At 34.4% G+C, this 25,256-nt stretch overlaps 6 protein-coding genes across 14 annotated transcripts; 4 read left to right on the plus strand and 2 right to left on the minus strand.

The window, feature by feature from the left end:
* The first annotated feature begins 559 nt into the window (after positions 1-559).
* LOC123311286 lies at positions 560-17,395 on the plus strand. Of its 3 annotated transcripts, XM_044895169.1 has the most exons (12): positions 569-919; positions 3,254-3,384; positions 3,895-4,091; positions 4,523-4,761; positions 4,901-5,077; positions 5,961-6,125; positions 7,391-7,928; positions 8,143-8,353; positions 10,306-10,485; positions 11,434-11,746; positions 14,772-14,957; positions 16,604-17,395. In XM_044895169.1, exons 2-12 carry the CDS (start codon positions 3,254-3,256, stop codon positions 16,937-16,939), a joined length of 2,673 nt encoding a protein of 890 aa, XP_044751104.1. In that variant the 5' UTR covers positions 569-919; the 3' UTR covers positions 16,940-17,395. The 3 variants fall into 3 exon arrangements, with proteins under 3 accessions (XP_044751106.1, XP_044751104.1, XP_044751105.1); XM_044895171.1 differs by lacking the exon at positions 16,604-17,395 and having other exon boundaries at positions 560-919; positions 14,670-14,806; XM_044895170.1 differs by lacking the exon at positions 14,772-14,957 and having other exon boundaries at positions 573-919.
* LOC123311287 (COP9 signalosome complex subunit 6) lies at positions 17,226-18,750 on the minus strand. Its single transcript, XM_044895172.1, has 5 exons — positions 18,427-18,750; positions 18,238-18,369; positions 18,029-18,180; positions 17,614-17,973; positions 17,226-17,554 (listed from the first exon to the last, which is right to left on the minus strand). The coding sequence occupies exons 1-5, from the start codon at positions 18,746-18,748 to the stop codon at positions 17,414-17,416; spliced, it is 1,107 nt and encodes a 368-aa protein (XP_044751107.1). The 5' UTR covers positions 18,749-18,750; the 3' UTR covers positions 17,226-17,413.
* A 959-nt stretch (positions 18,751-19,709) lies between these two features.
* Positions 19,710-22,165, minus strand: LOC123311575 (uncharacterized protein C9orf85 homolog). 4 transcript variants are annotated; one of them, XM_044895612.1, is made up of 3 exons: positions 22,029-22,158; positions 20,479-21,123; positions 20,176-20,344 (listed from the first exon to the last, which is right to left on the minus strand). In XM_044895612.1, the coding sequence occupies exons 2-3, from the start codon at positions 21,089-21,091 to the stop codon at positions 20,331-20,333; spliced, it is 627 nt and encodes a 208-aa protein (XP_044751547.1). In that variant the 5' UTR covers positions 21,092-21,123; positions 22,029-22,158; the 3' UTR covers positions 20,176-20,330. The 4 variants fall into 4 exon arrangements, with proteins under 4 accessions (XP_044751548.1, XP_044751550.1, XP_044751549.1 ...); XM_044895613.1 differs by lacking the exon at positions 20,479-21,123 and having other exon boundaries at positions 19,710-20,344; positions 22,029-22,165; XM_044895615.1 differs by lacking the exons at positions 20,479-21,123; positions 22,029-22,158 and adding an exon at positions 21,861-21,996 and having other exon boundaries at positions 19,710-20,344.
* LOC123311579 (protein Mpv17-like) lies at positions 21,605-22,556 on the plus strand. Of its 3 annotated transcripts, none has more exons than XM_044895620.1 (3): positions 21,605-21,925; positions 21,985-22,004; positions 22,110-22,556. In XM_044895620.1, exons 1-3 carry the CDS (start codon positions 21,816-21,818, stop codon positions 22,424-22,426), a joined length of 447 nt encoding a protein of 148 aa, XP_044751555.1. In that variant the 5' UTR covers positions 21,605-21,815; the 3' UTR covers positions 22,427-22,556. The 3 variants fall into 3 exon arrangements, with proteins under 3 accessions (XP_044751555.1, XP_044751556.1, XP_044751554.1); XM_044895621.1 differs by having other exon boundaries at positions 21,613-21,925; positions 22,061-22,556; XM_044895619.1 differs by having other exon boundaries at positions 21,868-22,004; positions 22,061-22,556.
* A 68-nt stretch (positions 22,557-22,624) lies between these two features.
* On the plus strand, positions 22,625-23,502 carry LOC123311577 (protein Mpv17-like). 2 transcript variants are annotated; one of them, XM_044895618.1, is made up of 2 exons: positions 22,625-22,785; positions 22,995-23,502. In XM_044895618.1, exons 1-2 carry the CDS (start codon positions 22,735-22,737, stop codon positions 23,394-23,396), a joined length of 453 nt encoding a protein of 150 aa, XP_044751553.1. In that variant the 5' UTR covers positions 22,625-22,734; the 3' UTR covers positions 23,397-23,502. The 2 variants fall into 2 exon arrangements, with proteins under 2 accessions (XP_044751553.1, XP_044751552.1); XM_044895617.1 differs by having other exon boundaries at positions 22,642-22,926.
* Positions 23,503-23,645: 143 nt separating this feature from the next.
* LOC123311576 (protein Mpv17-like) lies at positions 23,646-24,897 on the plus strand. The gene is made up of 2 exons (XM_044895616.1): positions 23,646-24,156; positions 24,248-24,897. Exons 1-2 carry the CDS (start codon positions 23,908-23,910, stop codon positions 24,596-24,598), a joined length of 600 nt encoding a protein of 199 aa, XP_044751551.1. The 5' UTR covers positions 23,646-23,907; the 3' UTR covers positions 24,599-24,897.
* Positions 24,898-25,256: the final 359 nt, after the last annotated feature.

Consider the following 25,256-nt stretch of genomic DNA (forward strand, 5'->3'; position numbering starts at 1 on the left):
TTAACCATCAGTATGGAAGTCTCTCATCTCGAGTATGTACTGTGACCTTGCGTCACGTCCGAATGGTCAGTCACTTGAAAAGTAGCTTCCTTTGGGTTCAATTAACATATCCTCTGAATATCTGACACACTCGAAACATTGTTTTTACCATTTTCAACACTTGAATGTTATCAAAACTTCCATGATGAAAATCTCTTCGGCATTAATTAGAAGGCAATATTAATGTCTGCATTACTCATAGTAGGTGTTCACACAGCATTCAGTGCAAAAGCATCATATTTTGTGTCTCTTTCACTGGCATTCTTCTCCTTCAATGAATCTTCACGCCATGAGATACGATACTTCAAGTAGAAAACGTTGTAATGTAGAAACACCACCATATGACGTGCCATCAGTCTCCAAGTTTCCTTTTATCCGCTTCATGACAACCTCTTAACGATCACCATTAAAGAAAAACACTCAATTTCCTCATCATCTCATCATAGTGTAGAAAAACATAAACATACGACGTAAAAAATTAATTTCGCTCCGCAATCAATCGCGGTGTCTCTTTCTCCTTTGCGAGGTACAAGCCGGGCCCAGAACAAGAGGCACAGCTGATCGACGCCGAAATACACACGCTCGCAGCGTCGGGACGCCTGTTTGGACGAGTGTATTTATAGAGCGCCTGCCCGCAAACCTCCGTGGGATGAAGTTCCACCATGGAAAAGTGACCCGATTGATAATTTGATTGAATTTTCTTCATTGAAGGAAGAAATGGCCCGGCATGGATTTTGGTAGTGTAGGAATAGTGTTTTGTGAGCTCCGGAACCGTGGGTCTTTTCGTTTTCGTACAGTTCGAATTCAATAATGGTGCTAAAAATAGCGCAAAATCCGATGTAGTTTTGAATTTCAATTGGATAAAGAACATTCAGATACGGTAAGTCGATAAAAATTTATGTTGTTTTGTTATTTCTTTAATACAATGGTGTTGTAACGGTAATAAAAACATTGGTTTTCCGGGTTTATGTTGATAATTAAGCTGCGATTGCGAAATGGAAATAACCTATGACTTCTCCGAAAAAAAGGTTATCTAAGAATTCACCGAACCTGAAAAAATCAAATGGTACACAATATTACAATAAATCATTCCTGGAATAAAGAATATATCCTCCTACTATGAGCAACTCTCCTAGTAATGAATCTGGAAATTTCATCGACCTCGCTGAAACTGTTCGGTCTTGAGGAATTTTCAATTGAAATTTGCAATTTTTGAAAAATGGCATTTCAACGATGATAATCTAAACGAAGGGAGATACATAGGTGATACATATTCTAAAAGAGTAACCCTTCTTGTAATAAATTTCGAAATTTCATGTTCCTCAGTGCAACCGTTTGGTCCTGAAGAATTTTTAAGTTTTCGATTTTGAAAGTAAAGTTTCGACACGCGTATCTCCCAGGAAAATCATCGTAGATCTGAATGCGATACATATACATATTCTGAAAGAGCAACTCTTTCAGTAAGAAATCTCTAATTTCATCCACCTCGGAGCAATTGTTCGGTCTTGACGAAGTTTTAACTGACCGTATATTTTTGGGTATTTTTCGAAGGTCGGCTTTCGATACGCGTATCCCCCTCGAAAATCATCGTAGATCTAAATAGGTACAATACATATTCTGAAAGAGCAACTCTTTCAGTAATAAGTATGGAAATTTCATCGACTTCTTTGCAAACGGTCGATCTTGGCGAGTTTTCAACTGAAATTTAGGCTTTTTGAAAAATGCCATTTCAACGATGAAAACCTAAACGAAGGGAGATAGACTTACCAAATTATCCGGAATAGATTCAGCGTATTCCAAAACATATATTTGCTTAGCAAACCTCCGTATTTCTAAAACTGTTTACCAGAAAATCGAATTTTTTGTTTTCCACAAAGTTCAATTTGAAGGGCTCTTTGAAGTGCAATTATCTATTGAACCATGAACTGAAATCTGCAAAACAACTTGTATACACTGCATATCCTAGGACAGAAGTAGAAGACTACCTGGTTTTTAGACAGAAGTGCAAATAGGTCATTTCAGGGGATCCAACCCCTTGCTCATTTTTCACCCAAAAATCGAGATTTTCGAAAGAAGTTCTTGTGCTTCAGTCGAGCCTTGGCAATGCTGATTATAGAAAGGAAAATCCCAATTGGATGAAACGAATATACCACGGGATATCGAAGATTAAAATTTGCCATTTTTTAAAAATGCCATTAAACGATTAAGGGGAATAGGCTCACGAAGTTGTTTGAAATAAATTTAGTGTATTCGAAAATATATGTCTGCATATTCCATATTTTCAGATATCTAACACTAACATGCGAAAATCGAATTTTCTATACAGAACAACTTGCATGCAATTCATATCCTAGGCCAGTAGTAGGGCAACCTGGTTTTTAAACACTGTTCACGAGAAAAGTTACACTTCGAGAACAGTTACACTCAAACATTTTCGAGTTCAATTTGAAAGACGCTGTGAAGTCCAAATCCTTGCTCACTTTCTGCAAAAAAATCGTGCTACGGTGGAAGCCTTGGCAACGCTGATTATAGAACTGGAAATCCCAGTTAGATCAGATGAATTGTATAACTGGAGATATCGCAGATTGAAATTTGCAATTTTTGAAAAATGGCATTCCGACCATAAAAATGTTAATGAAGGGATATAGGCTCACGAAATTGCTTATTATAGATTCAGTGTATTCCAAAACCTACCAAACTATCGTTTCATACCAAACTTTCGTTTCATACCAAATTTTCGTCTGTCTAACACTCTTTACCAGAATATCGAATTTTTTGTTCTTCCACTTTTCTCTATTGAATCATGAACTGTTTGGTTTTCTACTAAACTACTCTTATGAACTCCATATCCTAGGACAGTAGTAGGACAACCTGGTTTTCAGATAGAGGTTTTTTCAGGGAATCTAAACCTTTGCTCATTTGAGTTGTATTAATATCAATGTAACATGTAATAACAGTTTTCAACGATCTATCATCTAGGTACAACCATAATGAGCTTTTAAAATGATATTTCAGGAAAACTAGTACCTAAACCCCTAAACGTTTATGAAATAAAAAGTTAGTTGAGGTGTAATTGACTGGATGATTTTTCTCTACTTATTTATACACATTACACATTAGCTCTGAAGAATTTTTTAATTCGTTACAAAAATAACCATAGCATTCCTTTCAAATAATTTTTCGCAGAAATTGCACTAATCGTTTCGTGTTTCAGATGGCGCTCGTCATGCTACCCTGTGATCTACCGTGGTGGGACAAAGTAAAGCAGCACCTAATTCGAATAGGAAAGATCAAGGACTCTGAAGCCCTGATTCAGGAGATGGAGAAAATTTACGAATTATGCAAGTAATGAAGATTACTCATAAAGATTACGAACTAAGTATCAAGTAATTCTTCTGATACTTACTTACAATTTCTCTTCTCAGAATAATTCCATCTATGCAGATGCATTCCATATTTTTCACGTGTTATTCAGCATTACGATACTAACATTTTGTAACTATATTACTTTGCTTGACTATTTAAGACTCATTCAACTTCCGAAAACAGAGGTAACATCGAAATTAGTAGACTTCAATTATTAAGTCAACTGCTTTTATATACTATTGGAGGTGTATAATCTAATATGCTTGGCATCACAAATTTTTCTCGAGTCTCTAAGGTTTTTGGCAAGCCAGCAATATTTTCTCTGGCCGACCTTGTTTACATAGTCACATTCATTCGTATTTGGATTATTTTTCCAGTTTTCATGAAACTCCAATGATTAATCAATCTTTGAGCGGATTTTTGTTCCCATTTTTCAAATAATCTTAGAACTCTACACATTGTCTGCTAAATATGCGCTAATAATTGCAGCATAAGTCTGGATCCAGATGACGAAAATCCGGAACCAGATCTATTCAAGGGTTTCAAGACATTCTTGGAGAACGATCTGAAAGAGGAAGAAAGAAAAAACTTTTTCAATAGAACGTTGCCAAGCATGGTGAACAGAGCTTTGAAAATGAAGGAATGCAAGCCGAAGGGAGGTCTACATTTCAGTTTACAGCAACAGCGTGAGTTTCTGAAAGACTACAGACAGTTTTTTCTTTCGAATATCTGATAAATTCGTGAAAAATGTAGGGTAGCAGGATTTCCAAAAGGCGGTCTTTATTTTGATGCAAAATGCGTGCATTTGAGAGAAAGTTCCATGCATATTAAAAATTTATAGGATTCCATTACTTGGCCACAATTTCATTATAGTATTTTTCAAATCGTAATGGACTTGGATTCAAAGAAAAAATCTTCTTATAACTTTATTCAGCAACAAGTCTTTGCCTTCCTTTGGATCATTGAAATACAATAATATTTTGAACGAAAAAAAAACAATTTGATGGGATAAGTTGAACAAAGCCCGATGGGAAATTTCAATTAATAAAGAAACAGAATTTTCGTCTTTCAATCAGGGTTTCCACATATCTATAATATTTTGTTTGTTTTTTTTCAGCCGATTACACTGAGCTGAACTATGAATTTGTTGCTTCTCTAATTGCAAACGCCTTTTTTTCGACATTTCCTAGAAGAACTGATAAGAGTCATCCAACTTTGAGAAATTTCAATTTCTCGAATTTTTTTGAAAGGCTCGACTTGGCATCGCAAAGATCAAAACTGAAGGCAATTTTGCACTACTTCGATTGGCTAGAAAAGAAGGAAAATTCCATAGGCGGGATCAAGATAATGCGACAGGTACAAAAGAATCTGAATCCAAAAATAATCATGATTGCTACAAGAGATGAAAATTATGAATAAATTCTTGTGTAGAATGTTGATTTTAGATTAAATGTTTTGCTAGAACATTTTCTCAGAGTGTTATACTTATTTTCAGGTCATGAATGGAAAAGAATGGCTCACAATTGAAGACTGGTTAGAGTGTAGCTTACCCTTGTGTTCAGTACAAATTAAACATGATGGAAAATTAGAGAGAGCAGAAGCCAATGCATTAAAAATATGTTTCTGCAGTTCGAAGATAGGAGAAAATGTATTGAATGAAGGTGCTTCTCAGGTAATGCCTGGTTTTATTTCCAACGATTTATTTCTCATATATTATGATGAAAAGCATTGAATTTCTATCTTCGATATACAGAGTGAGTCTTTAACTCGTACAAATATTTTAACAGTAGATTCTGGAAGTCGAAATAAATACTTTTTTCCTGTACCATTTTTTCCAAATCGGCTGTTGAAAAACCATAAAAAATGATAGGTATTTTTAGTTCTCACATCTTACAAACGATTGCATCGAATGAAAAGAATTTCCGAATAAAGTTTTAGAGAAAATGATATAGAAAAAACGTGTTTCATTTGACATCAAGAATCTACTGTTAAAATATTTGTACGAGTCAATGACTCACCATGTATTTTCACCCATACACTCAATGCAGGCGTTGAATTCGCTAAATAGTCGAAACTAGATAAGTATTACAGAGAGACCCAACTAAAGCACTTGGTGCCCTGTATATACAGTCTCAAACCAAATTTTTATTTGGTGACTTGCTCTGATGAGAATTGCGTTTTACTTCCCTGCTGTCAAACGTTTACCTGTTAAGATTTTAATTGAGAAAGTGGTTCAACGGAGAATATTTTTCAATTTAATCATGTCTTAAATCTTTTGTGATTATGAAATTCAAAATTTTCAAGAACAATATTTCACCATTGGAAAAATCAATTATGCGAATGAATATAAAGTGTGTTTATGCATATAAGAATATACAGCTCACATCACTCAATAAATAATGCAGTTTGTACTGGTAAATCTGAAATTTACTACTCATATTTTTCAAATAACAGATCCTGAGTCCTGCAGTGTTTTGAACGCAAAATCTCACCGTCCTAGTGACTTTCCATCAACAATCTTCTCATGGACGTGATTACTATAAATTTTTTTTCAGGAGAGCATCAATCTTATAACATTTCCCGAAATATTATCCACGCTATTAAATGTGGAAGCACTAGAAGATAATGAAGTCTTGACAATTGAAAATGTAAGGCATATAACAAGGATCAACGATCCAAAACATAAAGCCACCTTGGAAAAATTGGAATATCCTTATACGGTAAGCGATTTGAAATCTTTACCTACTGTTTTTTTGTTCAACAAATAACATATTGTTTCATCCTTCCAATTCAGTGACATAGAAGGACGAATAAAATCATCATTTTTATTTTTAACCGGCTTATCGCTTCTACGGTATATACAGTAATCATCTTCACTTCATAATACGTAGAACACACCTGATGCTAAGGCGGTTATAGCAAGAAATCAACTAAGGTCAATAGGGGTGAAATTGATTTCATGGGAGGAATTTGATAAGCGATCAACAGATGTTCATTTTGTAAAACCAGAATTTCCCCTCTTCTAATCGTTGACATAACGTTCTACCAAACACTTTTTATAGTTTTTTGATAGCAATCCAGGAAAGTACGACAAAATCTAATTTTAAATCTAGATCTTTACAGGTGACTTGGATAACCCATGTAAAATGAGAGAGATTATAAGAGTTTCTTGAAAAAATAAATTGAGAAGGAGATATGCGTTACTCTGATAAATTTTAGACATAAACCACTTGATAAAATGCTAAAAATTTGTACTTATCCCACCCCAATCTGAGTATGACAAGGTATATAGTTATATGAGTAATTAAAATTTTCTGAATATCCTAAACCTCTTCATTGGATATACTTGATTTTATTTTTCTGGCAATGAAAGTTAAAATAGTTTCGATGTTATTCAATTTAAACTCGAGAAAGCTATAGATATCACCCCATTTCGCGGTATCGTTATCCCTTAAAATTCGGAAATCTTTCAATATATAAGTCTTGTTGAAATGCGATCAACGACCAACCCTTAAGTTTCGGGGTGGGTTTCTGCAGAGTTACTTAGAACTAAGACCTAAGAAAGTAAAAATTCAATTGGTAGATGATGTCCACGTGTTTGCCATCTGCCTATAAGATTGGTCCTTTTCTTAGTAACCCCGCATAAACTCAATATCAGATAGCGGACCTTATTTATTCTTCTTCAACCTCTTCCAGTGTTTTCCTGGTGCCATTTCTCCGAAGGTATAATCTGCTCAATAAGCAGCAGGACATTCTATACGGAATGAACTTAATTCGGAATACTCGATTTTGATGAACTCAATGCTTGATCACACTCTTTAAATAAAATATAAAAAGCGTAAAAACTGTTAGAGAAAAGAACTCGATACACATACTCAAATGATTTTTTTCATTTGCTGTCTACAGTAACGTATCGCCAAGGAAAGTCTACGCCTTTCATTCTATTGACGATTGAACATTCAATAACAGAATTCTATTATTTCAGACTTCAATTTGTTGCATGGACGCGGATGACTACACCAAGCTGCCCATAGGCCAATACGAAGAAGACAATATTCTGCGAGAACTCAACAAATGCCTTTTAGCTTTCCAACAACGACAAACAAACACCAATAACAACTCTCAAACACCAAACGTTCAACCATCCAATCCACACAAGCAGAGGCGTCTATCTCCCATCGGCGAGTCAAGACGGGGAGGCAAACAAGAGGGAAAAAATATGGTTCCTATGATTACTCAGGAATCCTGCAGTACAATAAGGAGCGAATCGTCCTCCATCATAGAAAATAACAACTGTAGCAATAATAGATTACAGGTGCAGAGTAACATCGAAAGGAATGTGATCAAGAAAATTGGTGCTAACTCTGAACTGGTACACAATAGGAGGGGAAGGTTTATAGTCCTAGGAAGCTCTGGAGAATGTTTGCCAGTCACTAGGAGGCCATTGGAAACCATGAGAACGATCTTTTCCAGCTGCAATTCGAGCGATGAAGAGTTTCAGAGCGCAAAAACTAGTTTAGACGGTAAAAGTTTATAATATGTTTTCAAATAAGTTTTATCCTGCAACTGCTTGTTAGAAGATCAGATATTTGATCTTGATCGATTCGAATAATTCAATACATAGTCAGAGAAATCGAGAAAGAAGTGTAAACGAACCAAATGGGTTTCATCGATTATTCTGAATAATATAGATAATCTTTTCATAATAAGTATAATGAAATTTCTGAAATGTTTCAGAGAGCGAAGAAGAAAATTTCAACCAAAAATACAGCATTGACCTAGATACCTCTGAAAGAAGGCATCACTTCGCGAAAAAACTGAAAAACGCCTTGAAATCTGAGGCTCCGCCAGGATCGAGCTCTTCTTCTTCTTCTTCTTCGTCGTATGACTCCAGCTTTGCCGTAGGAATTTCAGTAACAGGTTCCGGGGTACGCGATGAGAACATAAAGTAAGGTTTGTCTACTTTTAGATCAATCAAAGTTGACTTTAAGAATGAGCATTTTATGCATGCATGTCCATGAAATACAAGAATCTAGTAGCGTTCAGATTTGATTTCAACATGTTATTGTTGAAGGTTAAAGGGTGAAAGGAAACTGATTACAGAATAATGAAAAACACAGTATTCTTAATAACATTCATTTTATCTAATACAACCAATATTTAAGAAACATTCCTAACCAAAAGAACAGGTTAAGTATATAGGTATAACTGTTGAATAAAAAAATTAAAATGCGGAACTCAGGAGAGGCCTTTTGAATGAGGTATCGCTTACCCCATCTTCCCTATTCAAAATTGAGGTGTTGGGGAGGTAACACTAAGTTTGAAGAGACATGGTTGGGAATTTAACCTTGCAAGTTTTCCCCCTCGAATCAAAAATCGACGTGTCCGACGTACGACTGTCCGAACATTTTTTCGAAATAAGTTTATTTCGTCTGTTTCTTTTTCAAAAGCCCACCCATAGTTGGGGAGCCGGCGATGCTAAATCGGGAATTATACGAGCGTCCTGGAGACCTAATGGATTTTGAAGATTAGATGATAGAAAGAAAAATAGGTTCTACTATGTATGCACTTTCAGCTGTAGGAAAGCGTCTGCAGGTTCTCAAAGATGTAAAAAAAATCGTCAGGTGTACATACTCGAGCGTGTCAGATTAAGATACTATATATGCTTTATAAATTAATGTTAATCTGACAGTTTGCGTGGTGGGGCTAGCCGTACGGAAGAGTTGAAAATGGTAAAAAAAATTTTCGAGCCTGTCAGATTTTGAGAGGATAGGTTAATTGGACCCAAAGGATGCTACTTTTCAAGTGACTGACCATTCGAACCTGACGCAAGGTCACAGCGATCCTTTGAAAATGCTGTTCACACATTAATCTGACACTAATCAGGGGGGGTTTTCTTAATCTGATAGTATGAAGATGACAACAAGGCATTTTTTTTAGTATCTCCCTTCCTATACCTCTAATCTTTTTTATATAGGTACATCATGAAAGTTGTAGGTAATAAATTTCTTCACAGCTTTTGTCTGAAGCTGAACATACCGTTTTCGAGATAGAGGACGACAAGGGCGAGGAGCTTAGCCACACATGCCAAGGTCAATGTAGAAACCCAGTCTAATGTACATTCATCGCCATATATTTCGAAAACGTTGAAACATATAACAAATTGCCTCGGACAAAATTTGTAGAAAATGTTATGCTCTACAACTTTTATAATGAATGCGAAAACAATTTTAAGCCCTGTAGAGGATATAATTGAGAAAAACTGATTTTTGTGGCCTTTATGGCAAATTTTTATTGTTTCGGCTTGTTGGAAGTCAGATTATATTTTTTTCGTTATTCTTGAATCATTAGCTTCAAAATAAGAAAAAAGCCATCGCGCTCGAGAATGTACACGTGACTTTTTTTTTGCAAGTTTGGCGCCCTCCCACACACTTTCGTCCTGCTTAAATTATCAGATTAAGAGAATATATAGGTACTTTTCAACATGTAATTAACCATACATATATCTTAATCTGACACGCTCGAGTAAATCCCGAATTTCCCTCTTAGGCTCCCCAACTACCAGGTGTATAATAATATGTGTTGTCCCAACCTTAGGTACTCAGTACAAACTTTCTAATTATTGCATGGCTTCAGTTATTTGCGAGAAATTCGCGAGAAATAAAGTTAGAATCCGTATTACGCATCGTGGCAGTTATTAATAATATATAGTTATTAATATTATATAATAATATATAATAGGTAAATAATATTTATTTGATCCAATTGAACATTTTACTTTAAAGAGAGTTCATAAAGGACTTGATGTTAATCGGTTATTTTTCAGTATTAAACGGTTGTTTCAATTGCAGGCATGGTTAGTGGAATAAGAATACCTAATTGAAATTTCGTATTTTGCAGAGTACGAAGAGAAGGATCAACTGGTTTTGCTTTGCGCGAAGACTCTTTAGACGAATGTTTCTTGCAGGATTCGTTGCAGCAGGAGAAAAAATGGATAGACAAGTTCAAAAACAAACACTCAGTTGCGAATAAAAGGGAATCGAACAAATCTTCGGAATACAGTTTCAGTTCGGAGTACAGGTAAGATGATCCGAGAGTCACTAGAGCTATTTTGAGAAGCATCCCAAGAGCGCAAGCGGGATAGAATTCCTTGATTAGTTATAGCAAGTTAAGGTTTGCACCGGGACAACCAAAAACCCAAATATCAACATAAGAGAATCTTCTGTTGTTTCTTCTTAGCGCTTGGCTGTCAGTCACCGAATGTAAAACCCAAGATTATATTGAATTGATGTGGCCGATACTTGATGAAAATCCATAATTGAACTTGAAACATATTATACGATTTTCAAAAAATGAGTTTTTGAACGATACGTGTTTCGTATCACAATAGCATCTTCAGGTGGGTAAGGTAAACTCCCTACTACCTTCACCCACCTGAAGATGCTATTGTGATAGCGAAACACTTGTCGTGGTTTAAAAACACATTTTGTGAAAGTATATCTGTTTCAAGTTCACCCAAGATTATTATCAATTTCATATTCTTTGGCCCAACATTTCATCAGAATTAATAACCCTGTGAACTAGTGAAATGTAATAATGGAGTGAGATTCCTCTGAAGATGCCTACCACAGTCAAACGACGAGTGAAGTTTCTGAAGGACCGCGGCTATAAGCCTGGAAATTGCTAATATTCTACATTGCCTTTATCAAAATTCGGCTGAGACAAAAATTGAGATATCAAAGTAACAGATGTTCAATACATTTATGGGATGTAATATTCAGAAGCTTTGTTACTATGCAAAATATCATTACGACGATATTTTCTTTCCATCCCTACAAACTGTCTGTGTTAAAAAACAAGCGGCGACAAATTATTCTTGTCGAAACTGATATTTCATACTTTTGGCTTTCACTCTATAATTCTCCCACGTCTGCATAGTTTGAATTCAATTTCGAATCTCTGTCATGTTTTAAACTTTAAACTTGCTCAAATAGAAAGTCTTTGAAGATTGTTTCCTTGATATTTCAGTTCTGAAATGGAGGAATTATACGAACAATTTTCAAAGTGGCTGGAAGACCCAATACTAGAAACCGACAGAGGCACGAGAAAAGAACTGGATAACCGAGAGCTTGCAGTGGTCAAATTTGCCGGTTCTCTCCTCAAACGAACTCTCAGCGAATCCTTCGCTGGTGTACCTGTTCCACTAACTGAAGAAATTGGCAGTTCTTCCAATACGAGAGCAAACCAGGAAAAGACACCAATCCGGAATAAGCTGGTACTGAACGCAAAATCTTTGAGTTTAGAGCTAGCGAGACACAAGCATAGACTTGCTGCTCAATTGGTACGTTGAGACTTTGATTGACCTTTTTTATCATACGTTGTTCTAACCGCAAAGTTCACAAATTAGAAATTATAGTATACTAACATTCATATCAAAAAACTTTTCCGCATGAGGAAAACTTCATATCGTTTTTATGTACCTACAAGGCTTATGAGGATCAAAGTGTGCTCTACCATCTGAAATCACAATTTGAGGTGACATAGAAAAGAGAGAACCCGATATTAATTAATTTATTACCATTGTCATAGCCAATAACGTGTTTCCGAATAAAATTAAAAATGATTACTCAAAAAGATCCTTATACGACCCTAGATCATTTTTATCTGAATTATCGCAAAGCAATGAAAATTTTTTTATATCTTAATGACTGACTCAACCATATGGTTTCGTTGAAGATATTGGCCCATTCGATTTTTACTTAGGAATGAAAATGGAAAATTAGGATTGCAGAATTTTTCTCATTATTTAGTTAGGTACTCAAATGATTTTATGAAATGGCTCATTTCGATACCTATATTCACTGATGATTATGATGCCGAGGGCCCAGCGCCAGGTCCGGCATTACCATAGGAAACGGCGATTCATTCATATAGTTGATACACTACCTACTGGGCCTTCAAATGCAAAGAGACAAAAAGCCATCAACTTTCAACCGATTCCGTAAAGATGCAGGGCGATTGCTAGAATCACAGATTACAGAGAATGTAATCTGTAATCTGTGGCTAGAATACTGATGCAGTCATCAAGCCCTCGTTCACGTCTTTGGGCAGGCATTTAACAGGCTATTCATGTTTGCTGGGCTACTGACAGAAAAATACTTAGGACCAAGTATAAAAAATAGAATATTAGTTCGAAATCTTACCTATAAAATTCGTCTTAATTATCCACAAATTTTTTCACAATGATCATGACAATCTTCTTCATGTTCGAACCCACTAACAATCGTCGTAAACATGGGATGAAATGGGGTAACAATAATAGCACTTTATCGACATGAGCACTGTGTAATCACCAATAGATCTCTCTCTCTCTCTATTTCCTTGATGACTTCTACCTTTGAAAACACCCGGTATACTCGATAGAGGATCGATGTGCTACGAAAGTTTTATTGCGAAATTTGTGTTTAAGTTTGAAATTACTGCCCATTTATATTGCTGTAATGTTTTTTCAAGACGCAGTGTCGGCAGAATGGTATTTACCGGTCCTATCCTATCGAAAAGACGTCGGAATCTCGATTCGCATAGCTGAATCTATTCTAACTTCTAACGACCTGAAACATTCGATCTCAAAGTTTATAGAGTTAGGTTGGCTTAAGATGTCTAAAACACTGGTGTGTGCACTTGTCACTTTTTGCAAGCATCAACATTTCAGAAAATCGGGGATATGGGATCAGTTTTGTGGCGGCGCCACCATGTCATTCGCTTCGTTCTATCCTTGTTCTACCTAAAGAAGTCGAATGATATTCTCTCGTTTTATTTTGTTTTGCGTATGTCGATCAACGAGTTCAAAATATGAACTGGCACATTTTGTCAGCTGTTAAGGAGTATTTGTGCTTTACAGTTCAATTTTCGTTTTAAAAACAAATCTGTCAATATTTCAACACTATGGAATAAGGGTTCGAAGGAGGATTTACTGTTCTTCTTCAAGATAATTTCCGTTTGAGAACTTGAATTCGTGAGGGGGTAATTCAATATGATTTCAATAAAATATAGTTGATTGGTCAAATATCCAATATATTCAGTTGACGGAAAGGGAATATTCACTATACTCAGGAAGAATATTCGAAGTAACAGACTCGAATAGATTTATTTATTTCTGATTCTCAATACATGCTCACAATTCACATTACGTATTTCCAATAGAGTTTCCTTGAAATATTGCTGGAGTTTCCATGAAACTTAGCTATATCGGCCCCGAATGTTCGTTCTTCTGATTTGGTTCTGCTTCAAATTCCAACAACACCGAATTCTCAGCTATAGTTCTTCACTGTCCATACAGAAAACTGAACTTACTGAACGACATGTTGAATAAATGAATGTTCCACATCCCTTTCTCGAAACTAATATATTTTCACACACCAATAATCGCTTATAAATATAACATATTCGTACACGTCGTAGGAAAGTATTCAAATTATTTTCAAACATCAATTGACAATGCTTTGTCAAATTCTACAGCGCAACCTACAGTGGGAAAAACGAAATTGATCCCATATCCCCACGAAATTAAAAACAAAATCGAATCAGTGAATACACCAGAGTTTTAGACATCTTAGGTTGGCTCTACAATCTTGCCTTCGCTCTATGTTTGAAATCCTGAGTTTTCGTTGTTTTGTTTCATTCATAGATTAAGGTAATAACTCTAATCTATGGTTTCATTTCATAAGGGACGGTAAAAAGTCATTTATTAGACACATGTTTAATTGCTTACAAAAAAGTAATAGGTAAATTCATTTATACTGGGTGTCCTGTTTTGCATATCACTTGAGTACCTACTTATAATAACTATGAAAATTTGAATTGTTTGAAGTGTTTGAGGAAATGAAATTTTGCAGCAAAATAGTTACATAATTACACATTAAGATTTTCTGTGGCGACGAAGTTAATCAATTCAATTCGTTGTTCAGCTCAAATCAAAACTAAAAACAAGAACAAAACTAAAAACTCAATCGTACGTACCTATATACATACTTCCATTTTCTCATTTATTCAACTGAAGAAATGATGAAAAAAAATATTTTGATCTCCTATTACACATTTTACGTGCGTAAAAGTGTCTTTTCCGTAGGCGTTGTCGTTGTCGTTGACCGAACGTTTTTTGGACGTTAAATCTACCTATGGATTCGTCTGAACAACTCCGACAAATACCAATCTGAAATAACCAGACCTAACTGATTCGCAAAGTTTTTTTTCCGTTTTATCAGGTTTGGGTTCTGATATGAGGTTTTCTAAGTTTCCATGCAGAAAAGTCATTTCAGTCGTGATAAACATGAGGAACTGGTCCTTTTGGGCCTCTTTTTTAACAGATCAATCATAAGGCTCCAAGGACAAAGGAGGCCCCTGTTTTTCATAACGACAATACGAAACGAAAAAAGAAAACGAACGAAACACGTAAAGTTTGGTTTGTAACTTACGATTCTGAACCCGTAGTACAAACTTTAGAAGATGTAAGTGTTAAAATAAAACTTCCAATGGCGTCGCAAAAACACAAGGTAAAAATTATGTTCATGTCTTAACACATTCCTAACCAATTAAAAAGTTTTTACCCAACTTTCATCTCATGCTTGTCCTCTTTTTAAACTGTTAACCAACTTTGTTCAACTTCTGCCTGGTGTATTTTTGTATGTGCGGTTTAAAATTATGAATTATTATGATAAATTATTGTTGAATACATCTACACTGGTAAACATTCCTAGCCTAGATCTAGATGTTTGTAAGAAATTACCTAGATGTGTCATCCTAGTTATTCATCTTATTTACTTGGAGCTTTTTTATTAATTAAGGAGGGTAATTCTTTGATTTATAAATTACCTTTTAAACTTGTTTCTTTCGAATTTTTCCGTAGATTTCAACTGTATAAGCTCAAATTTTCATAATAATATGGCTGAGTTCTTACAAGAACTCATTGTATAGGTAAATTATTAAAAGGTATATGGATAAAAAATATCCCGGTCCCGACCGGACCTGATATTAATTTCGTTCGGCTTTTTGTTAAGGTTTTTTCGTTTATTTTATGTACCAAATTCAAACCTATAATATAATCTGCTTATCTTTGTATAATAATATGCGGTGGATTGCATTTTTTGTCTAAATTCACAAATGACTCTGTATTTCATCATAGTCCAGTCAAATTACAATTCTACCTTACAAAAATATCCAGTAGGTTTTATTTATATTATTTTTTTGATCTTACCAAATGTCGGAGAAAACAGAAAACATAACTTATTTTCCTCAACCTAAAATAGGCAGCACATAACAGTATAACACTAGCATAAAAGCAGTTGAGGCACTTTTTACTTCTATGCGATATAGGAAATGAAGCCCGCTGAACATTGTTTCGTCGGTATAATAGAGGTGATTTCAAGATTGTTATAACCACTGTAAAAAAATGATACATATAAGACGATGTAAATAACGCGCTCCTCCGTATTTGTCGGAAAAAAAAAATATTGAAAATTTTTATGAAATTCAATGTTCTACATGTTTTGATTTTGAAAGTTCTGGAAATAATTCAGGAGAGACTGAAAAAAGAGTGGCAAAAAATCGTGTTTTTTGGCAGCCAAAGGTTACAGAGTTCATAATTTTTCCTCGAACACTTTCTCCGTATTTATATACGGATTTATATATTGTGTTATCACAAGATACGAACTAAGAGCTGTTCTTTTGGGATAATTTGACTGGACTATAAGTATATAAGTAAATAAAACTATTTTGGACATTCGGCAACATATCTATAACCTCATAAGACAAATATATAAAAGAATGCACTGAAATCGTCCTTATAGGTACCTAATTGAAAGTGAGAGGATTTTCACCAAGGACTGAGGCATTATTCTCATGCGTGCATGCAATCACTTGTTGTTTATAACAATCATCTGATGATTGTTATCGACACACCTTGTTATAACAAGGGAGTGATGGAGGACGGATCTCCTCCTCATATCATTGAGAGAAAACTGATTACTAAAAGAGTTGAAACAAGGACAAAGATAAATGGGTCATAAGTATGGAGGGTAGTAAGTTATACGTTAACTACCCGACCTACACCATTTTAATTCGTATATGATCTGGGAATCTAACTTTTGTGTGAATATTTTCAAGTGTAACTTGAATTTTCACCTAAATGTCTTCTTCACAGATGTCTCAAATAGCCCAAGTGCCTAATGGTGGACTACGGCCAATAGCGACAGGTAATTGGGGGTGTGGATCTTCTCGAAAAGGTGATGTTCAAATAAAAGTCATTATTCAATGGTTAGCAGCTAGTGTGGCTGGTGTACCATCCCTTATTTATTTTACTTGTGGACACCAACAAATGTCGAAATTGGACACAGTGTGCAGAATACTTTTAGATAGAAAGTGGTGTGTTAAAGATCTTACTAAGGCAATATTGAAATACTCCAATCAAGTTTTACATGGCAGGGAAATTAGCGGAAATCTATTTCAAGAATTAATAAGCCATGATAAGAGTTCATGATGATATTAAGGATTTTCAAAATTACAATACAATCATCTCACATCTATAATACCAATAGTTAGGTAACCTATCTATTTACACCTTCATCCAGATTGGTATCTTTTGAATGGTTAACAGAGATCATCAGAATGAGGACCTTTCTTGAATTTTGTTATTAATTTTTCAAGGTAATCTATGACATATAATTGCACCACATACACAACTTCAGTAGGGTGTTCTTCGAGGGCATAAGTAATATTGATTATCTGCATATTCCGCTCTTGTTGTCTATAAAATAGGCTTTAAATAAACGATTTAAAATAAAATTTATTAAAAACACAAAGTGTCTTCCACCAAATTCAGATTTATATACTATGGTAGTTTTTATAAATATTTTTTACCAGCTGTTATATTATTAATTACAATAAAAGACATCACACTGTAACTAAAGGATTGTTTATTACAAATTTTAATAAATTACTTGTTTTGATTGATCTAAAAGAAAATACCACGCATCCTCCTTCCCAAACCTTGCCTATCGTACAAGATGTTAAATTTATTAACAAATTGATTCAGATCATTGCAGCCCTTAGTGAGAGTACCGAGGTAGGTCATCAAACCAACATCATTGCATTGCTGAAAATGTAAAAGTTTAAAAATGAAAAACTCATCACAACGACAAAGCGACTACTCACATTGTAGAAATCTTGTCGGAATCTAGAACTCTGCATTACAGGTAAACGATGACATAAAGAATAAGCTTCCCTAAGTATCTCATGATTTTTTGGTAATTGTCCACTCTCAACAGCTTTCATATATTCCAGAATAATCTTTACTCTAGAATACAACATTTTTATGGCACTATGTTGAGCAGATAGGTGCTCTGCAACTAAGGAACTTTCACCAGCTTCTGAGGCAGACATTCGAGCTACATGATCTACACCAATTCGTTCAGCTTCTTCAGTTGCCAATGTGTAAGTTAAGGGTACAAAGAGCATAGTTGTTTCTCCACTCACAAGATCAATAACTGATTCAAAAAGACTCACAGGTAAGTGCTGAAAATGATTATTAAGTACTTAAATTCGCCAATTACTTGGCATAAACACTCACATCAATATTTTTATCCCAAGGATTCAATTTCAACATTATAGGAGATTCATTTATTTCGCATATTTGTTTATGAATTTTTATATCTGTTATTGTTGGAGCTTCTCCTGTAGTATACCAACCTATAAAATCCATATCACTGAATACTTGCTTGACTAAAACAATATGTCAATTAGAAAGCATTGCAAACAAAGTCCTTAGTGAAATCATACATTGTTCTTCTTTGACATTATAGTAATCTTTATCGATAACTATGTCTTCTCCAATTCTGTTGAAAACTAGCTCGAAAGAGTTCATTATTTCAATATTTCTACCCTTTTGCTTGCCTATAAGGGCACCAATAACTGAAAAAAGTTTAATGATGATAATAGTAATAAAGATGATAGATCATGAATGTCAACCTTGTTGAACTGAACCTTCTTGAGCCCTTTCTCTAGTCCAGTGCTCCGATACATTCATTATTACAAGGGGGTGAAGGGAACAAGTTACCGAACTCACAGTCCCCGATGCCATAACATTTTTTTCTTCGGTAATTGATGTTTCCATACTTTGATGACTCCTTGAGGATTCTCCGACAGGATCAACCTCCATTTCCATTGACTCCTTCGATTCACTCATTTTCAATTGTTTTACTGGTACGGAATTGGGGCTAGAGCTGGATTTTTTTTTTCTATTTGATTGAAAACCAAACAATTTAGCTCTATGGTGAAACTCACAGAGCATCAAATTGAGTCCATAGAATGGAAGAAAATAATGAATGTTCTGTGAAATTAATCAAAGAAGGAAGGATCTCTATCAAAGAGTAACAACCACAGAACACTAATATGTAACAACTCTTACTCTTACAACTGTTACTCTTTGATCTCTATGGAGTACACAGATTACAGAGTGGAGTATCCATAGCCTACTAGAAGTTCGTAGGCTATGGAGTATCTATTTGAGAGTAATAAGTATCTGATTTTAATAAATCTATTATATTATATAACAGAAATATGCTGATTTTATCATTTTATAATATAACATCTTAAAGATTCCTCTTTGATCTTGGTTAGCAAGAACATTTTTTTAGGCATTCCCATCTCACCATTAAATTTTTGAGTTGCACTGGCTTTGTTTTGGTTCGCACTTTAGGCGGTTCCGAATCGGTTCAAAGTAGTGGAGCAGCAATGCTATGGGAAGCTACACACATGCTACGCTCGAGCTTACGCTGAATAAATAAATGTGCGACTGTTTTGAACCGTTCTGGAACCATCCTAAAAGCGAACCAAAACAGGCCTATTATACCGCAACTTGTAACCAATATCCTTGTTTATAGACTCAGCTTTATAAACAAAGCCAATTTATAATAAAAATAACAATTGAAGTTTTCTGGAAAATTACAAGAAAATTCTCCTACGTATAATATAGATAAACAGATATTGTAATATCCCCTTATCCAACAACACACCTATAACATTTCTTTATTTGAATTCTTTCATTATCAAAACAGTAACATTACTTCACTTTCGACTTAAAAATCTGTCTTTCTTTTCTTTTTATTAAAAATTCGATATCTTACACAGTAATCTGCGATATTTTATTTGGAGAGATGGGTAATCTGTTGGAAATGATTCGATGTCGTTAAAAATTGCGTACCTTTGTTTCAACAAAGCTCACTAATGTATTTTCTATAAATATAAAAATATTGCAAAATGAATAACAGTTTATTCATATATAATAATGAATGATTATTTGTCTTCTTTGTCAGAGAATTCACTTTCTGAAGAACCTTCTTCATCACCACTGAGTTCAAAATCATCATCCTTATCATCCACCTTCAACTCTTCCAATTTTTTGAGCAAATCCTCCCTTAGTTCTTCATTATTCATTTTCTCATCTATTTTTTTATCCATATATCTATTGAATGTTCTTCGTCGCCTTTCTGGCAACTTCTTTATTATAAACTTCATTTCTCTATCAATCCTGAATGGTTTCTGTTCATCGGCCACTTCAACAACTTCTTCAGATTTGCAACATTTTGTGCATTTTCCTGTTTTTTTTCCACAATCAGTGCACATGACGTGATAAGCTCTTTTAACTGTTTTCTGGTTGCATAGAACACAAGTTTTGGGTTGTGTAAGTGGTTTGTACTTTTTGTATTTTATTTTCCATTCAATCACTTCCTTGCAACGGTTGCATACATGATTCACTTGCAAATTGTTAATCATTTTTGTTTTATTACTTTTATCATGCATATCATTTTTGAAGGCTGTTGTGTTCTTGTATTTTTGTGGCCTCTGTCTTGTGGTGTTTCCTCTCTGGGAGCTCATGTTTGGATACCTATGGGAAATTAGTTAGTTAATATTGAAACAAGCTCTTTCAGTATATGTACTAGTATTCTTTCAAAAATTTGTTTTTGTATTGGCTACTTGTATTCTCTTAAAAATTAGTTTTGGTATTCATAATCATATTACGATTGGCAGTATTCAATTCCATCTCAAACTTTCTATTCTCATCTAGTTGTTTTTGAAGTAAAATTTCTAAGTTTTTATATTTTTCACTGATTAGATTTATATCCTTTATTGACTCTCCCTTGGCAGAACTCATTAGATGTTGATAAGTCATTTCTCCAACAGTTTTAAGGAGTACTATGTAATTGTTCAATTCATGGCTCAAATCGAATGCAAGAGTTCGATATTCAGGCAATTCGTCCAAATAGTCTGAATAAATACCACTTCTCGAAGACTTTTCAATAATTTCAATTTGTTTCCTTATGCATATCCTATACTGAGCGCATGACTCAATTATGCATTTTTCGAGAACTTCCATGAGTTCTAGTAGTTCAGGTTCTGGACTAATGAAGGCCTTATTAATAACTTCCTCTTCAACTTCTCTACTACTTTTCAAAAAGGAATTGGTGTCGAGTTTATCTTCATGCAAGTTGTAAAAGGTAGTGGCAAATAGTGTTGGACCTAAAACGGTTCTACAAGGGCACCAATTTCTGATCTCTGTTTTGAACATTTTAATAGCTTTCGAAGGAATCTTAGATCTCACTACTAAAGAACTCAGCCTTGAAATGACACTCATTTTTTTTGTTTTATTTGGGAATGTTCTGAAAACTGATACGAAAATTTAGAAATTCATGAAAATGAAACTTAAATGACAATTGTCAGATCAACTTCAATATTCGAAATTTTCATAGCACTGAACCAATATTCATGGAAAAAAATAAAAAGACAAAATTAAGAAAATTGAAGGAATAAATGAAGAGGAGGAGGGTACGTAGTTCTAACTGGGTAGGCTCATTTTTAGCTGGATGTGTCCAGTCGGCTATAACAATGCTCGTAGGGGATATTTTAGTGCAGATTTTCTTTGAAAAAGTGGCCTTTAAGGATGTGAACTGGCGAAGAAGTTTTCAAAACCTAGGTGTCGGATTTGTCTTCGGCGTATGTTAACCTCATGTTTTCAATGTTTTCTCCATTCAAAACAAAATTGTTTTTCAGGGTTTGGTGTCGCAAATCACGAACAGCCTCTTATGTTCAATGACGAATGCACGAGTGTCCACATGCAAAAAAGGGACTTATAGGTAGAATAAAAATTGTAAATGTTCAATGCCAATCAAGTATATTATTTTCCAGTAATTTCAATTTAAATTTCGTACCACAATGTTGCAATATAGTGCAATAACGTTTATTTTCTCAAGTGACAGCTTTTGGTTTTTATTCAATTTCTATGATCGCTCTTTCAGATAGAGGTTATAATATTGATATAGCAAACATTTCATACTTACATTTATGATCATTTAAAAAACATGAATCGAATAATACATTCATATCAGAAACTACTATCTGCTCACCCTTTTTTGGTTCAAACTGTCCAAACAGGAGTTCTAATGGGAGTAGGTGATGTTACAGCTCAGAGGTTAGTCGAAAAAAAAACCTCGCATGAACACGATTACAAACGAACGTTAACATTTTTAGGTCTAGGTACTTTTATGGTGGTGAGGATACATAACTTTTCTTACCTTATATAAATTTTGAACACAAATTTTCTTAGGGTCCAGCTCTTGTTATCTGGTATAAAACATTGAGTGTTGTTGTTAAAGGTAGTGGCAAATCAGTGGTTCTCAAAAAGGTGGGATTGGATCAGCTGTGCTTCTCCCCCACTTTCATAGGATGTTTTCTATGCGCCTTGGGATTCGCGCAAGGAAAGGATTTTCAACAAATACGGAAGGATATATCCAGGGATTATCAAGATATCCTTTTAACAAATTATAAAATCTGGCCATTAGTTCAACTTGGAAATTTTTATTTGACGCCACTCCAATATCAGACTCTGGTTGTGCAAGCTGTTGCAATTTGTTGGAACACATATATTTCTTGGAAAACACAATTGCGCCAACAAGATAAAATTGAGAAGTGAAAGAAATTGCTAGCTCATTATCTTTTTTTTATAAAAATTTTTGGTTAATTACGAAATATCATTATAAGTCAATATATTTTTTTGTTGAATTATAAGCAGATCTATTCAAATATACACATCTACAAGATAATATGAAGCTTATTATTTTTTTTTCGTTTTTATGTACAGTTCCATACGCTTTAATGGAGAGTAGAGATATCTGAACTTCCCATAGTTCATTTATCTTTGCCACAGATTTTCGTAATTATTATTTTGAACAAGGAATAAGGTTATTTTATGTTCGTAAAAATATCCAAATTATTTTCGACATGATAACTAGGTTTCTCAAAATATATAATCAAATACTCCGAAAATACCCTGTGAGTATTCAATGTTTTCAAACTGGGTTATTGGTAGGTTCAGGTGATGCTCTTTGTCAATCCATTGTGGAGCATACCTCAATTTTGGAATTCAACTTGCGGAGAGCTTTAGAATTTTTTGGTGTAGGAGCTTTTATTATAGTACGTATAATAATTTTTCATGTCCGGATTATCATTAGAAATGCATTTATTTCATCCGATTATTCCAGGGACCACCAAAAGTTTATTGGTTGAGAACACTTTCTGAGCGGGTAACAGGAAGGAATGAAATTTTCGTTGTTATACGAAAGGTGATTTGGGATCAGCTGCTCTTCGCACCATTGGGCCTTGTGCTATTTTTAGTATCTCTAGCGTTGGTTCAAGGAAAAATGTCATCCGAAATCCAACGAATTTTATCGGAAGATTTTCCTAAGATATTACTGACCAATTACAAAGTATGGCCTGTTATCCAATTGATTAATTTTTACTTGGTACCACTTCACCATCAAGTTCTGTTTATTCAAACTGTTGCTATTCTTTGGAATACCTATATGTCTTGGATGACTCACTCACATGGGAAATATGAGGGAGTTGGGAACGATGTAGATTCTGAAAAACAAGTTGAAACTTGATATAGCCAAAGAGTTGTTACTCTTTGATTGAACTGAAATACTATAATTTTTTCATGATAATTGAAAGTGATGTTGAAATAAATCTGAATGAAGAACATTCAGAATATCTTTGCTCACTTTACTTCGACCACCAAGAAAAATATATGAAACCTGCGCAATGTTACTATGATATTCGTCCACAATTTTGAATAAATCCGATTGAGTCGTGGGCATAGAATAATTTTTAAGTTAATCTATGGTCACAGGCAATATACAGGGTGTAAATGAATAGTTTGGAAAGAATCTAAAGGTGGATAGACATAGTCATAGAATAGACAACAATAACCACCATGAAGTAAATCAGGTGTTTTCTGTGATCACCACAGGGTGGGTAGTCTGTGGGTTGAACGTTTGAGCTCATTCCATTTTTAACCGTTTAGTTTGAAGTAGAGAGAACCTGTTGTGTCTGGTTTGAAGTGTCCTGTTACTCCTGTTGAAGTTTATCTATGGTTGGTTATTTCTACTTGCGAAAATGTCAGCTCAGTTCTTTTACGTATTGAATAAAGTGAAAATTGTACGAGCGTTCAAAATGTCGCGGTTCGTACAATCATATAAAAATGCTTTACAAAAATATCCCGTTATAGTACAATCAGTTCAAGTGGGTACTTTGATGGGAATTGGTGATGTTATCGCCCAGAAGTTTGTCGAACAAAGACATAGTGAAAAAAGTTATGATTTTAGAAGAACTGCGAATTTTGTTTTATTAGGAACTTTTTTTTTGGTAAGTATAATGCATTTGTTTTAATTGATTTTATGTTTTTTTGTCTGCCTCTTTGTACTCAATAGTTTTGTAATATATCGTGTAATTTCAGGGTCCAGTTAATACTAGATGGTTCAGGATATTGGATAAATATGTTGAGGGAAAACCCGCCGAGAAAGCTCTGAAAAAAGTTGCATTGGATCAATTCGTGTACATTCCATGTTTACTTGCGGTTTTTCTCACATCATTAGAATATTTAGAGAGGAAATCTCTTGATGAAGCCAAAAGAGCAGTTAAACTTTATTACTGGGATGTTATGAAAGCGAACTACACTATTTGGCCATTGGTGCAAATATGTAATTTTTATTTCGTACCTCTCAACTATCAAACGCTAGTTGTTCAAGTTGTGTCTTTAGGATGGAATACATACATCTCCTATAGAACTCACAAGAGAGAACACTAAACACTAATGAAATTTTTTCATCGTTATTTATCGATGCGTGATGCGTTCCTTCTGTATGGGATACAATAAAAACGATGATATGATAAGATATAAGATAAAGTATATTCCCAGTAACTTTCGTTTTATTTATGTTTTATGTCACTTGTATAATCATTTTCTTAATAACTGTACTGTACGTTTAGTTTTATTGTAATAGGTAATCACGTATATTATTTGTAACTCAAAATGTGATTTTATAGTCCTGTATTCATTTTGTGGATAGATATTGTGAAGATTAATAATATACGATTGTTTTTCAATTTCATTTTTATTTATTAATACCTCTAAAGATTATGGTGAGAATTGGAATTTATAGTAGTCAAAGGGAAGAAAATGTATTCAAAAATTATGCTCATTTTGTGATGAATTCATTGGAATTTTGAGTGTCCATTTCACATGAACAACATTCGCCTACATATTTATCCTCGGCCATGATATTCTGAAACAACTATATGGTCGGTTGAAAGTTGCCGAGAAACACCCATATGCACCTAAGATATGTCGCCGAAGCCGAATGTTGCTCACTTGAGGTGAAATCGTAAACTAAAAATTCCCAGGAATTAATCGCAAAATAAGCATCAATTTTTAACTCCTTCCAAATGACCACTATAAATCTCTG

This window comes from Coccinella septempunctata, chromosome 4, assembly GCF_907165205.1.
Source record: "Coccinella septempunctata chromosome 4, icCocSept1.1, whole genome shotgun sequence".
Lineage (NCBI taxonomy): Eukaryota > Metazoa > Arthropoda > Insecta > Coleoptera > Coccinellidae > Coccinella > Coccinella septempunctata.

Excerpts from the sequence above, each read along its gene's own strand:
- LOC123311286 (XM_044895169.1), top strand. The coding sequence starts at position 3,254 with ATGGCGCTCGTCATGCTACCCTGTGATCTACCGTGGTGGGACAAAGTA. Across the intron at positions 3,385-3,894 it reads AAAATTTACGAATTATGCAA|CATAAGTCTGGATCCAGATG; the intron begins GTAATGAAGATT and ends TAATAATTGCAG. Across the intron at positions 8,354-10,305 it reads GTACGCGATGAGAACATAAA|AGTACGAAGAGAAGGATCAA; the intron begins GTAAGGTTTGTC and ends CGTATTTTGCAG.
- LOC123311287 (XM_044895172.1), bottom strand. The coding sequence starts at position 18,748 with ATGCTCTGTGAGTTTCACCATAGAGCTAAATTGTTTGGTTTTCAATCA. Across the intron at positions 18,181-18,237 it reads TAATGTCAAAGAAGAACAAT|TCAAGCAAGTATTCAGTGAT; the intron begins GTATGATTTCAC and ends ATATTGTTTTAG. Across the intron at positions 17,974-18,028 it reads CTTGGGATAAAAATATTGAT|CACTTACCTGTGAGTCTTTT; the intron begins GTGAGTGTTTAT and ends AATCATTTTCAG.
- LOC123311575 (XM_044895612.1), bottom strand. The coding sequence starts at position 21,091 with ATGAGTGTCATTTCAAGGCTGAGTTCTTTAGTAGTGAGATCTAAGATT.
- LOC123311579 (XM_044895619.1), top strand. The coding sequence starts at position 21,897 with ATGGGAGTAGGTGATGTTACAGCTCAGAGGTTAGTCGAAAAAAAAACC. Across the intron at positions 22,005-22,060 it reads GTCTAGGTACTTTTATGGTG|GGTCCAGCTCTTGTTATCTG; the intron begins GTGAGGATACAT and ends AAATTTTCTTAG.
- LOC123311577 (XM_044895617.1), top strand. The coding sequence starts at position 22,735 with ATGATAACTAGGTTTCTCAAAATATATAATCAAATACTCCGAAAATAC. Across the intron at positions 22,927-22,994 it reads GTGTAGGAGCTTTTATTATA|GGACCACCAAAAGTTTATTG; the intron begins GTACGTATAATA and ends CGATTATTCCAG.
- LOC123311576 (XM_044895616.1), top strand. The coding sequence starts at position 23,908 with ATGTCAGCTCAGTTCTTTTACGTATTGAATAAAGTGAAAATTGTACGA. Across the intron at positions 24,157-24,247 it reads TATTAGGAACTTTTTTTTTG|GGTCCAGTTAATACTAGATG; the intron begins GTAAGTATAATG and ends GTGTAATTTCAG.